The 13,858-nt window shown below is 57.3% G+C and overlaps 1 protein-coding gene across 3 annotated transcripts in view; it reads left to right on the forward strand.

Moving 5' to 3' along the window:
- The first annotated feature begins 366 nt into the window (after positions 1 to 366).
- Positions 367 to 13,858, forward strand: part of PLEKHG2 (pleckstrin homology and RhoGEF domain containing G2) — a 55,136-nt gene continuing 41,644 nt past the window's right edge. The window contains exon 1 of one of the 3 annotated variants that reach the window (XM_073321614.2): positions 367 to 427. In XM_073321614.2, the coding sequence (XP_073177715.2) occupies positions 393 to 427 (35 nt within the window). In that variant the 5' untranslated portion in view covers positions 367 to 392. Of the gene's footprint in view, positions 428 to 9,712; positions 9,858 to 13,049; positions 13,089 to 13,858 lie in introns of those variants that run through there. The other 2 variants (XM_073321612.2, XM_073321615.2) reach the window with 2 other exon arrangements.

Genomic DNA, 13,858 nt, shown 5'->3' on the forward strand with positions numbered 1-13,858 from the left:
TCCCACACCCCTAACCTACTAAATCCCACTCCCATCCCAGAGCCGGGGTGAGAACCCAGGCGTCCTGCCCCCCAGCCCTGTGCTCTGGCCACTAGAATTTGCTGGCCCCCAGAGCTGGGGTGAGGACCCAGGCGTCCTGACCCCCGGTTTCCGTTCGGGGAGGCAGGCACAATGGAAGCTCCCAGCCGCCGAGCGCAGCTCCCTGGACCTGCCGGAGGAAGAATCAGGTCTTTGTGCTGCCGACGGCAGGCACTGCCAGGCGCGATGTGCTGGGCAGAGGCGGTGGAGGCGTTGGCAGTGGCTGGAGGGAAGAGGGCTGAGGCGGCCGCTCGGACTCGGCGACTCGCCTCTTGTTTTGGGACTCAGGGGCACGCGCTGGAGTTGTGGGGGCCATGCCCGGCTCGGCACAGTGTGCGAGTGCTCACAGGTACTCCGTTCCCAGCAGGGGGCGCTGGGAGGGGGGAGCGGGGCAGGGGCTGGCTGTGGGGGGAGCCCCCGGTTACTCCAGTCCCAGCCTGTCCCAGCAGGGGGCACTGTGGGGAGTGGGGCAGAGGCTGGCTGTGGGGGGAGCCCCTGGTTACTCCAGTCCCAGCCTGTCCCAGCAGGGGGCGCTGTGGGGAGTGGGGCAGAGGCTGGCTGTGGGGGGAGCCCCTGGTTACTCCAGTCCCAGCCTGTCCCAGCAGGGGGCACTGTGGGGAGCGGGGCAGGGGCTGGCTGTGGGGGGAGCCCCCCGTTACTCCAGTCCCAGCCTGTCCCAGCAGGGGGCACTGTGGGGAGCGGGGCAGAGGCTGGCTGTGGGGCGAGCCCCCGGTTACTCCAGTCCCAGCCTGACCCAGCAGGGGGCGCTGTGGGGAGCGGGGCAGGGCGCTGGCTGTGGGGGGAGCTCCTGGCTACTCCAGTCCCGGCCTCGCCCAGCAGGGGGCGCTGTGGGGAGCGGGGCAGGAGCACTGGCTGCGGGGGAGTCCAGCTGCAGCTCTGGACGTGCAGCCCGGTGGGCCCAGCCTGGGGCGGGGGCCGGGGAGGGAGTGTGGGGCCAGGGCGGTTGTCAGCTCAGCTGGGAGCGCTCGGAGGCTGCGGGGCGTGGGAAAGGCCGCAGGGCTCGCTCTGGCTGCGCCGGGGGGCTGTGGCACCAACCAGTGCAGCCGCACCAGGAGTGGGGGGCTAGAATGACCCCCCCAGCACCTAGCCCCCCCCGCACTCAAACCCCTCCCCCGTGCCCCCCCAACATTCACACCCCTCCCCCAGCACATGGCCTCCCTACTTTCACCCCCCTCGTCCTGTGCCCCCAGCACTCACACACCTCCCTCTCTGCCCCCCAACATTCACACCCCTCCCCTGTGCCCCCCCAACATTCACACCCTTTGCCCCTCTGCTGCACTCCCCGCTCCCCTCAGCACTCAGAGCTCCTCCTTCCCTTCTTGCTCCCCCCTTGGGTCCCTCCTCCTGTCCCCCCCACCCGTGGCCCCCTTCACACTCCCTCCTCTGGGCCCACCCCACATTAACGCTCCCTCCCCCCCCACCCCCACCAGCTCTCCACCCCCTTACGGGATGGGAAGCCTGGCCTGGCATCCTGCGCCTGTTGAAATCAGTGGGAGCCAGGGCCTCAATCCTGTGAGGCATCAGGTGCTGCCCTGTTAAAGTCGGGGCACAAGCCTGGGGTGGGACGGGACACCCCATCTCTGGTGCCGTTTAAGAGTCAAGACCTCAGCGTTAGGCCTTGGGTCTGGCCAGACGGTGCGGCCCCTTTAAAAGCCCCTTTGCGCCCGTTCAGATCGAAGCCAGAAAATAAATCACCAAATATATCGTCTGCTCTGAAAAAAACAGCTGCTGGGAAAGGGGCCAGCCCCAGCTGTGCAAACGGGCCAGATCCCCTGCCGGGGGAAATCAGCCTCGCTCGGCTGGAGTCGGCGGGGCCAGATCCCCAGCTAGTGTAAACGGTCGTCACTCCAGAGCCGACCGACACTGAGAACCAGGTTCCAGGCTTGTGCAGTGCGCTCCCCTGAGCGGCGGGGGTCGGCTGCAGGGCTGGCCATTGGTTTAGCCGGGCAGAGGGCCCGTTCCCAGAGGGAGGGCTCCCGGGGACATTGGGTTTATGGCACCGCATCTGGGTGGTTCAGCTCTGCCAGGAAGTCTGGGGTTTTCTGGGATGCAGGAAATGAGAGCCTGGCAAAGGCATGACATCTCCCTTAGCGTCAAGGTTCCCAAGACACGGCCTGCTAATTTCCAGGCTGGGAAATCAACAACTGGCCAGCGCAGTGGTGCCACTTGGCAAGGGCTCCCTGTGTGCCCCTGGGAGACAACAATAGGGCAGTGTGAACGTCCTTAAAGGGGCCGGGTTCTCCGCGGTGCAGGAGCCCAGTGCCAAAGATCGAGTCATTGGTGCCACCTTCATTTTTCAGATAGGGGAAACTGAGGCGCAGAGCTGGGGGAGGGGACCTACCCGAGGCCAGGGATAGAACCCAGCTTTCTGGGCAGTCTCCACCCACAATGTTGCCTATAGGAGTGGCTCAGCAGCCAAAGGCAATTTACAAATCATCCCTAGATCTCAAAGTGCTTCACAAAGGAGAGAAGGAACAACACCCCCATTTCGCAGACAGGGAAACTGAGGCATGGAGAGGGGTTTTTTTTGAGGGGGTGGGGATCAACACTGCCTCAGACGTAGACCTCTCCACAGAGAGGCCGAGGGGTGGAATGAGCCTGGAGCCTCACAGCAGAACTACGTTACCCAGTATAACTCTGGGAAAGGGGCCTCTGTAGAGAGATGTGAGCTAGTCAATATGGTGCCATTATGGCCAGCTGAATCTGGGCCGGGTGGGCAGGTTCTCTGGCACTGTCAGTAAACCTTCAAGCCCCCTGATTCTCTGCCCCAGGGCAGACTAGAGCAGACTGGGGGTTGCTCTGACTTGCAGTGGCCGGGGTATGCACCAGCTGGCGACAACCGGCGCACCGAGCGCTCTGGCCATCTCCTGTGCCTGCCTGAGGGGGCTGCAGGCAGGGAGGTGTAGGAACAGCTGCACAGGCTTCAGACCTAGGGGGGAAGACATCACTGGTCGCCCCATCAGGGCACTTGGGGAGGGTTCAGAAGGAGAAGCTGTCCCAGGGTCTAGCTGATGCTAGCTTGGAACAATTGTCTGTCATTAGAGTGCCAAGATCAACAACATGCTCTTTGAGGCCTAAGTAGCGGAGGTCAATAGTGTGTTAGTACAGACCAGTGTCGGCATTCTACGGTGAGGGCACACTATGGCGTAACTGAGGTCAATAGCGTGCCGTTACAGACCAGTATTGTCAAGGTCAATAGCGTGCCATTGTGAACCAGTGTAACCAAGGTCAATATCAGACCTTTATGGACCAATATAACCAAGGTCAATATTGTGCCATTATGAACCAGTGTAACCAAGGTCAATATCATGGCGCTACAGACCAGTGTAACCAAGGTCAATATTGTGACATTATGGACCAATATAACCAAGGTCAATATCATGCCATTATGAACCAGTGTAATCAAGGTCAATATCATGCCTTGACTGAACAATATTACCAAGGTCAATATCATGCCATTATGAACCAGTGTAACCAAGGTCAATATCATGCCGCTACAGACCAGTGTAACCAAGGTCAATATTATGACATTACGGACCAATATAACCAAGTTTAATATCGTGCCATTACAGACAACAGTCCAGTATAACCAAGGTCAATATCATGCCATTACGGACTAGTATAACCAAGGTCAATATTGTGCCGTTCAATATGGTGCCACCGAGGACCTAAGGCGACTCAGTACCCTTTCAAGCCGGAAGAGGTGGTTTCCCCACATGAATGAGACCCTGAGCAGCTTGTGAGTTATTTCCTCTCCCCTCCCCTCGCTGGCAGCGGGAGCTTTCCAGCCCACACCGGGAGCTGCAGAGTGGGAGGCGTGGTCTGTAAATTACCCCCACAACTGGAGAGGCGTCCCCCCGCCCCTCCCCCGGGGCTTCTTGCTCCCGGACCAGGGGAAGTGCTGCGAGTAACTCAGCTTTACTGCTGAAGTCAGGGCCAAACATATGCACACACCCACACAGGCACAAGGAGATCCCCACCTGCAGTGGGTGGGGATCCCATGGGCTGGGACCTCGATCCTGGGAGTCCTTTTGGCACATTAACCTTCTAAAGAGAAGCAATTCTCCAGCTCCCTGAGGGCCCCCGGGCACAGCCCCGGGGCCACACACTCAAGGGCTAACAGGAAATCTGGGGCATGCAACAAGCCGTTGCCCGGCTGAACCCCATGGCTAAGTAGCGTGGGCTTGGCTTAGCTCTAGTTGGGATTGAACGTTCCCCAGGGCGTAGGCCCAGCAGGGTTGGTTCGATTCCACGTTGTGAAGTTTCCACCCCGCTTTCGCACGGCAGCGGGAGATGCTCTGACCCATGTTCTCCACAGCGCCGGGGATCCCAAACCCAGCCAGGGGGGAGCTGGTGGGGAGCTGCCTCACTGAGTCAATGCGGCGGCTGTTACATCACACGCCCCGCGGGACTGAGTCTCTGAGACAAGAGTGGGCCAGGATTTTGCAACATTCGGTTGATTTACGGCCCCCTGCCCTTCAGCTCGGAGACATTTCCCCAGCTTCACGATTTAAAACTAGCTCACGGGCACGCAAGCAACACCAAGCTATGCCGGCTGGGCCGGCTATCAGCCGGGTGCCCCATGCACGGCACTGTGGCCTAGTGAACGGAGCGTTGGGCTGGGACTCAGGAAACACGGGTTCTCGTACTGGCTCTGCTGGGCAAGTTCCTGCTCCCTGCCTCAGTTTCCCCATCTTTAAAACAGGGATAATGGTACTGATCTTTTTGGGGAAGGGCTTGGAGATCTACAGGGAATCAGACCCCAGGGTGGTTCTTCTTTTGCACCAGTTACTTGAAGGGTGGGTTCAAAAGCAGCAATGAACAAAGATCCATGAGCTCGACGGGGAAGGCTGGTCTGGTGATTCTAGGAGGCCTGAGTATCAGGACTCCTGGGTTCTATTTCCAGCTCTGAGAGGGGAGTGGGATCTAGTGGTTTGAGCAGGGGGCTGGGAGTCAGGACTCCTGGGTTCTGTCCCCTGCACTGAGAAGTAGCTCTGCTGTGTGAACCTGGGGGGAGCCGCTTTCCAGGTTTCTCTGTACCTCAGTTTCCCCATCTGTGAAACGAGGTTAACAATGCTCTTGCGCCTTTTTGACCCGAGCAGCAAGTCAAAGCTGGGGGCCCTGTGGGTGTTCCAGCTGGGAGCAGAAGTTGGAGGCAGTTGGCTATTTCTTGGAGGCAGTTTTGTTTATTTACAAAGAACGGACGACTGAACGCAGAAGGAATCCAAACAGCTCCCTTTGCTTACAGCACCAGGAGCATTCTCTTCAGCCTGACCCAAAAACCGCCCCGGGTTCCTTCCAGAGGCAGACACTGTGCATCTCAGCTGCTCCTTCCAGCTGTCTCTCCGGGTACCTCTCCCCTCCAGCTTGGGGCCTGCTGCACCCCCTGGGGGGCAGACGTGGGCGAGCTCAGCTCCAGCTAGCAGGCATAGAATTGCAGTGTGAACTTTGGCACACAGGCAGCGGCTCGAGTTTGTCATCTGGGCTTGGACCAGGGGGCTGGGCAGGCTTGGATCACTGGGACAAGGGCTGTCTGTTTGCTCCATGTTTGTACAGCTTCTGGCACAATGCGGGCCGGGGCCATGCCTGGGGTGCCTAAGTGCTACTGTAATACACCTAAGAGCCATGAAAATGTACAGCGCCCTGCACAATGCGGGCCGGGGCCATACCTGGGGTTCCTAGGTGCTACCATAATAAAAATCAATAATAATAATCTGTAAAGTGCTTTGAGATCCTCGAGCGAAAGAGCTAAAGCATGATTCGTTCATCTTCTCTGGAGGGGTGGGGACACACCCTGGACCCCCTTCCCCATCTCCGTGGGGGCGGATCAGGCAGTAATTGCTGGGAGCAAGCGTCCTAAGCAACCCGCCCTCAAGCTGCTGGGGGCAAGTCACCCCGGGGATCCCCAGTGAGAACTTGGCCTACCTGGGGAAATTGGTGGGTATCGCTCCCCTGGAATAATTATCCCGCTACTCCGGCTAGCCCGGAAGAGCCCCTTGTTTGCACGCTCTACTCCAGAATAACCACTCCACTTTGGAAGTTGTACCAGGGAGAGCTAGAACACAAGAGTTATGCCCCTATAGCTACGCCAGCCAATTCGCCCCCCTCCCGGGGAAGAGAAGGCCCCAAGATGGGAAGCTGATGTCGGTTTAGTGATCCAGCAGCCCTGAATGGGTCCTTTCTCCCGTGCACTGCTGACTTGGCAGCTAGGATGTCTGAAGGCTGGGTGGGGAGGGGCCAGGGGGCTTTGTCTCAGGGACATAGAATAACTGTGGTCAGCACTTAAAAAATCATAAAGGCTTTGTGCTTGGTAAGAAGGGCTGGCTGGGGCAGGTCTATTCCTGGCTGTTGCCAGCTCCCTATGGTACCTGGACCTTGATTTTTCTATTTCAATAGAGCTCACTGTGTCAGGTGCTTGGCACTTTTGTTGTGGGGGTCAAGCCCTAGGAAATCTGGCTCCTGCCCGCCTCTGTGACTCAGTTTCCCCAGCTGGAAAACAAGCAGAGCAATTCTCCCTTTTGCCTGCCTTGCCTCCGATTTGGGTGGAGGTCCTTAGCTGCCACCATTCAGCGCCGCGTGAGGCTTTGCTCAGGTTTCAGTTTTTAACGCCTTCAGTGGCATGATTGTAAATTCCAGCGGAGGCAGTGTGGCCTCCCGGATAGAGCACTGGGGCGGGCCTTGGGAGACTTGGGGTCTATTCTCCGCTCTGCTCCTGGCCTGCTGGGTGACGTTGGGTCAGTCATGTCCCTGCTTTGTGCCTCAGTTTCCCTTTCTGTCCCCTGCATGTTTGTAAGCCCTGCAATGCAGGGACTGTCACTTTGTGTCTGTGCAACTCTGACACAATGGGGGCCCTGATTTCAGTTAGCGCCTCTTGATGCTACCAAGATATTTAGAGCTAGCTGAAATGTATTGACTGAATTTGTTTAGTTCAATCGGAGACAACATTTTTGAATTTTCATCACACAAAAAAAAAATCCCCAAAACTTTTTCATTTCACATCAATATTTTCATTTCAATTTATGTTCTGAAAACCAAAAAGGAAGGAACGTTTCACTCGGATGGCCAATGAGAATGTCGATTCAGAATGACCCCCCAAGCCTCATTTGGGATTTTGTCGTCAACAAAAATTGAAAGTTTTGGCCAAAAATTTCAACCAAAATTGTTCGAATTTTTTTTTGGCCAAAATAAAATTGGATTTTTCAACCCACGGCAGGGACAATAATAAGCGGGTGAGGTTGTCTCTTTAGTTGTGTTTGAACCAGTGTGAAATAAAGAATTGTAGACGCTACGGCAGAGTCATTACAAATGTTTTGTTTCCAGTTGCAATTAACCCAAGCCTCCAGGGAGAAAATTGTGCACCCTATCTAAGAACTAGGCTGGGCAAGAATGTGATGGTTTTCATCATTTCAGTGGATCATATGGATGCTTATTTTTAAGTCTTTTTTCAATTTTTACCGATTCAAACGATCACAGTTGTGGGAACTCATGGCAGGGGAGGATCAGGCGATGGAGGGGATCAGACAATTATTTAATTTGATGCTGATATTCCAAAAGCGAAAGCTTTATCGCCGCTAAAACACAAATTGTCGACATCAAAGTACAACATCCTTAAATCCAACTCTCCTAAGTTCTCAATCAGCGTTTTTTTTCTCACTTTGCCTCTGCATACATTTCAGTGATCATCCCAGGGAAAGATTTTTTCCTCCCTTTGAGTGTGCAAGGTGAAATTGATGGTTACTGACATTGATCAAAATCTAACCCTTCCAAGCCTACCTACAAACTCTGTGTGTATGTTATCTGCTCCTGCTGTATCTCAGTATGGTGTGTGTGTGCGTGATCCCGCTGCCTGGCTTGTACCTACTCTCTGTGTGTGTTTGTTCCTACTGCCAGGCCTATACCCATTCTGTGTGTGTGTGTGTGTGTGACAGAGAGAGAGATCCCACTGCCTGGCCTATACCCACTCTGTGTGTGTGTGTGAGAGAGAGAGATCCCACTGCCTGGCCTATACCCACTCTGTGTGTGTGTGAGATCCCACTGCCCGGCTTAAACCCACTGTGTGTGTGTGTGTGTGAGATCCCGCTGCCTGGCCTGGCTGTACCCATTCTGTGGGGGGGTGGTGCGTGATCCTGCTGCTGCGGTTGTATGGACTGTGTGTGCGTGTGTAGTTAGACCCCCCCGTAAGGAAGTGTGAGAGAATTTTTGCTTGTCCGTTCCCCCTCCCTCCCAGTCCAGCCTTCAACATTTCAACTGGGCATCCATCAGTTACCCCCCCGACCCCCATCCCCCCCCAGCTGGACTCTGGGGCCCCCCATCCCCCCCAGCTGGGCTCTGGAGCCCCCCCATCCCCCCCAGCTGGGCTCTGGGCCCCCCCCCCCCCGCTTTTTTTACCAACTGGATCCAAAGACGACCCGGGGGACTTGCACCGGCTTGGGAAGAAGGGAAAGCGACCCAGGTGGGGTGTGTTGCAGGGGGAAGTTGTTACATCCTGAACACACCCACCCACACACACACAGAGATCTGTAGTTACACACACACACACAGGTCTGTAGTTACACACACAGGTCTGTAGTTACACACACACACAGAGCTGTAGTTACACACACACACACAGGTCTGTAGTTACACACACACAGAGCTGTGGTTACACACACACACACAGGTCTGTGGTTACACACACACACACACAGAGCTGTGGTTACACACACACACAGGTCTGTAGTTACACACACACACACAGAGCTGTGGTTACACACACACACACAGGTCTGTAGTTACACACACACACACAGAGCTGTGGTTACACACACACACAGGTCTGTAGTTACACACACACACACACAGAGCTGTGGTTACACACACAGGTCTGTAGTTACACACACACACACAGAGCTGTGGTTACACACACACACACAGGTCTGTAGTTACACACACACACACAGAGCTGTGGTTACACACACACAGGTCTGTAGTTACACACACACACACAGAGCTGTGGTTACACACACAGGTCTGTAGTTACACACACACACAGAGCTGTGGTTACACACACACACACAGGTCTGTAGTTACATACACACACACACAGAGCTGTGGTTACACACACAGGTCTGTAGTTACACACACACACACAGAGCTGTGGTTACACACACAGGTCTGTAGTTACATACACACACACACAGAGCTGTGGTTACACACACAGGTCTGTAGTTACACACACACACAGAGCTGTGGTTACACACACACACACAGGTCTGTAGTTACACACACACACAGAGCTGTGGTTACACACACAGGTCTGTAGTTACACACACACACACAGAGCTGTGGTTACACACACAGGGCTGTAGTTACACACACACACAGAGCTGTGGTTACACACACACACACAGAGCTGTGGTTACACACACAGGGCTGTAGTTACACACACACACAGAGCTGTGGTTACACACACACAGACTTGCAGCTACACATACAAAGCCGAGGTTAGCTGCACACTCACACCCACGGATTTGTTCGCTGCACACCCCCCCCCCCCCCGCTGTCGCTGTGCGCGCGCAGCCCCCCCCCCCCCCCCGCGCACGGCCCGGGCCGGGGCCGCCCCTCGCTCGCACACCCTGGCGGCCCGTCCGCATGGCCGTTCCCGCGGCCCCCGGCGCCGCTGACGGGCTGGGCCGGGCGCCCGCCGCGCTCTGAGCCGGGATCCGAGCCCGCCCGGGCTCCGGGAGCGCCGCGCCCTGCGCCGCCGCACAGCCTGGGAGGTGAGTCCGGCTGGGGGGCGCCCGCTGGAAAGCGTGACACACACACACAGAGACACACACACACACACAGAGACAGAGACACACACAGACACACACACACAGAGACACAGACACACAGAGACAGAGACACACACACACACAGAAACAGACACACACACACACACAGAAACAGACACACACACACAGACACAAACACACAGAAACAGACACACACACAGAGACACAAACACACAGACAGAGACACACACAGAGAGACACAGACACACACACACACAGAGACACACACAGAGAGACACAGACACACACACAGAGACACACACACACAGAGACGGGGCTCGGGAAAGTTTCTCGGCTCAGGGGGGGCAGGAACAGGGGCTGCCTTTGTGTGCCGGAGCTGCGGGAGTGGGGTGCCCGAGCCCGGCTCCAGGGGAGTGGGGATCGGGGGAGAGTCCCTGGCCGGAGGGGCTGCGTGCTGGGGAGGGGGGATCCGCTCTGGGAAATCTGGGAGGGGGGTGTCCCTGACTGGAGAGGGGGGATCCGCTCTGGGAAATCTGGGAGGGGGGTGTCCCTGACTGGAGAGGGGGGATCTGCTCTGGGAAATCTGGGAGGGGGGTGTCCCTGACTGGAGAGGGGGGATCTGCTCTGGGAAATCTGGGAGGGGGCCTTGGTGGGGGGATCTGCTCTGGGAAATCTAGGGGGATCCTTGCTGGGGTGGGTCGTACTGAGGGGGAGGGGGATTTCCTCTAAGAGATCTAGAGGGAATCTCTTGGGGGAGGGGGCTGTGTACGGGAGTGGGAAATCGGCTCTGGGATATCTGGGGGAGGGGGGGGGGTCTGTGGCAGGGTGGTTTTGAATGCCGCGCTGGGGGGGGAGGGCTGTGTGGGTGTTGGAGGTAATTGGGGCTTGCAGGGGAGAGGGTCTAAATCAAGGAAGGGGGGGTCGCATAGGGTGTGTGTGGTCTCGGGGCGGGGGTGAGGGGAGATTTTTGTTGCAGGGCAGTGGGGGAGGGGAGGATTCTGTGTAGGGTCGAGGTTATATGGGGTGGCTGGGAAGTGGACCCCCCCATCTGAGTTCTGCATTGTATTGTATCCATCCATGGGGCAGGGCAGCTGAGCTGGGTTTCACCAACCGTGCAGCACCCGGGACAATGGGAACGGGGCACTGGGGCGGGGCCCAGCCCGGAGGAGGAGGAAGCAGTCTGGAGTGAGGGGCGGGGGGGGGCGCAGAAAAGGGTAATGCCCCGGGGCCTTTCCTAATAGGCTAGAGGCATTTGGACAGTGCTGCCTAGGCGCCCCCTGTTCTGGGGTGACATCCCTAGCCATGCCCCCCGGCCCTGGATTGGCCAGCTCCAGCCGAGAGGTTGAATTTCTGCCCCACACGTGTGGGTCAGAGTTGAAGTTGGGATGGGGGAGGAAGATGAGAAAGAACGCAGGTCCCGGCCACTTGAGCTCAAGGGGAATCTCCAGTGGCTGCTGGCCGCATAGGGGGCTCTGACCTGCAGCGGAGCAGTTCCAGTTCCATCCGTCAGGGGGCAGCACCCCACGCGCACCCCTAGCTCCTGCCACAGGACAGAACCTAGAGATGAATCTCCCACTGCGTGGCTGGCTCCCTGGCGGGAGTGCAGTTGGAGTTAGGGCCCTGCTTTCGCCCCCCCCCACCCCCCCAGCATAGGGGGTAATTGGAGGCCCCCTGTTCTTTGGCTATTCTCTGTCCCCCAGGGTCCATGGGGGATGGGTCAGGGGTGTGGCCAGAGCATACTGTGTTGTGGCTATGCTCTGCCCCCTGGGCTCATAGAGAGATGAATTGTGAGTTAGAGCAGCTCTGCTCAGCTCTGAGGCTGCTCTAGCTGACATCGGGGACCAGGCAACGAGGTGCCAAGAGGACTTAAAGCCCCCCCCCCATCCCTGTTTCTACCACAGGGACAGGGGAACTGAGAACCTGGGCCTTCCCACTCTAGACAGGATTTGCTTCACCTGCCACTGTAATGCAGCCCCCTCTGGGATGCAACCGAGCAGCTGGCGAGCAGTGTCACCACCACAGCGTCTTAGGACAGGAATGGGAGTAGATTCCTGTGTCCTCCTGAGTCCGTGCAAGCCAGCAAATTGCACGTTTCCCGGAGGAGGATGCCTGGCCTGGCCTGGCCTGGCCACCCTTGCTTTTGGGAATGGAAGGATCCCTGTCAAGGAAGGGGTTTGTCCTGGTCCCTTTGCACACGTAGCAGAAGGGCTGGATTCAACCCTGGCTGGTGCCCTGCCTGGAGGGGGCCGTGTCTACAGGGGCCAACTCGTCATCCTGTGATAGGCTCGAGGTCAGGCCACATCATTCAGAGATCTTATGGCCAGAAGGGACCATCCAATCTGCCCCTTTCCACGCCAGAGAACCCCACCCAGGGCGTCCTGCGTCCAGCCCCTATCTGATAGTCGAGCAAGAGCATCTCTTTTAGCGAGACATCCCATCTCCGCTTAGACTCCAAGTGATGGAGAGCCCACCGCGGCCCTGGGTCAGTCCCCCTCCCTGTTCAAAACGGGCGCCTTATTTGCATCCCCGTCCGAATGTGTCTCGCTTGTGGTCTCAGCTGTTTGATCCCGTTCTTCTTTTGTCTGTCGAATTTAATCGCTCCCGGGTATCCGAACTCGCTGTGGAACTGCTTCCAGACCAGGACCAAGCCCCTTCTTAACCGTCCCTTGGATACATTCGCCCGATCTCCTTCAACCCCTGACCGGGAGGCAGGTTTTCCAGACCTGGAACCTTTCAGCAGCTCTTCTTTGCACCCATCCCAGGTTTTGGCATTGTCCTTTCTAAAACGGGGACTCCAAAACGGGATGCAGTATTCCCGTCTCGCTCTCCACTGCTCCCTGTAAAATCGGCCCCTCTCCTTCAGATTCCTTAAAATCGATGCCTTTAACTCCGGGCTGGGCCAGGGTGGCGATGCCAGTCCCAGCAGGGGGTGAGAGAGAGAGAACCAGCTGGCAACGGCCGAGCCGGCTGTTAACCGTTGGGTTTAGCGGTGCCAAGAGCTACCATTCTTGGAAGGAAGCTAGTTTTCAACAGGGTCCAGGAGCAGTGCGGAAAAATCTGTCTCACCGCGTCTCTCTGTCTGTCTTGTTCCCTGGTATTTAAATCATTAAAGCAAGCAAATGGGCAGTGTAGACCCAGAAAACCTTTGCGGGGGGCCCCCAAGCGTGGGGCACTGAGATGTTGGGAGACTGTTGGAAGGCTCCTGGGTGCAAGGTGCTGGATGGGATGACCCTGGGGTGGCGGGCTGAGGGGCCCTGGGCATGGGGACAGGGTGATCTGTCCTGGATGCGGTCACTGGGCTGGGTTGGGTGACCGCTGGGCTGGGTTAGATGGCCCTGGCATGGGGCGCTAGTCTGGGTCAGGTGCCCATGGCTGGCACAGCACGCTTAGGGCAGGCAGGAGTAACTTGCCCTGAAGATCCACTCTCCGAAGACTGACGCCAGCCTGGTTCCCCCCGTGGCCGTTGGTTTGGCTTCTTGCAGGGTGTGCACATGCTGCTGGCCAGACCCCCAGCGACCCTCGGGGCTGGAGCAAGAGAGTTCATCTGAGGTCAGGCTTGGCCACCACAGCAGGAGCCACAGACGTGGATGGAAGGAAGGAAGGAAGGAAGGAAGGGAAGCTCAACTCTGCCCTCGCTTTGTCTGTCTGTATCCGCCCAGGCCAGTCCGCGCGGAGGAAGGTCTCTTCACGAGCGGAGGTCGTTCGCATTTGTCCGTTCTGGGACAGACTCTCCCAGGGAGCAGATTCGGACCCTGAAAGCCCTTGGTGGGGTTAGGTTTGGGACACTTCAGATGACAATCTGGAGTCACACTGGTGGAGTTGACCCACGTCGGGGGTGGAGGGAGGCCGCTAGACTTGCAGCCGGAGGACTTGAACCCAGGGCCTTCAACGCGCCAGATCTCCGTTGCTAAAGCCAAAGGACTAACTCGCAGCTGGCGGCTCTAGTAGGTTGTTATCCTCCGGTGGAGGCAGCCAACATGCAG

This window comes from Lepidochelys kempii, chromosome 23 (assembly GCF_965140285.1).
Source record: "Lepidochelys kempii isolate rLepKem1 chromosome 23, rLepKem1.hap1, whole genome shotgun sequence".
NCBI classification, from domain to species: domain Eukaryota; kingdom Metazoa; phylum Chordata; order Testudines; family Cheloniidae; genus Lepidochelys; species Lepidochelys kempii.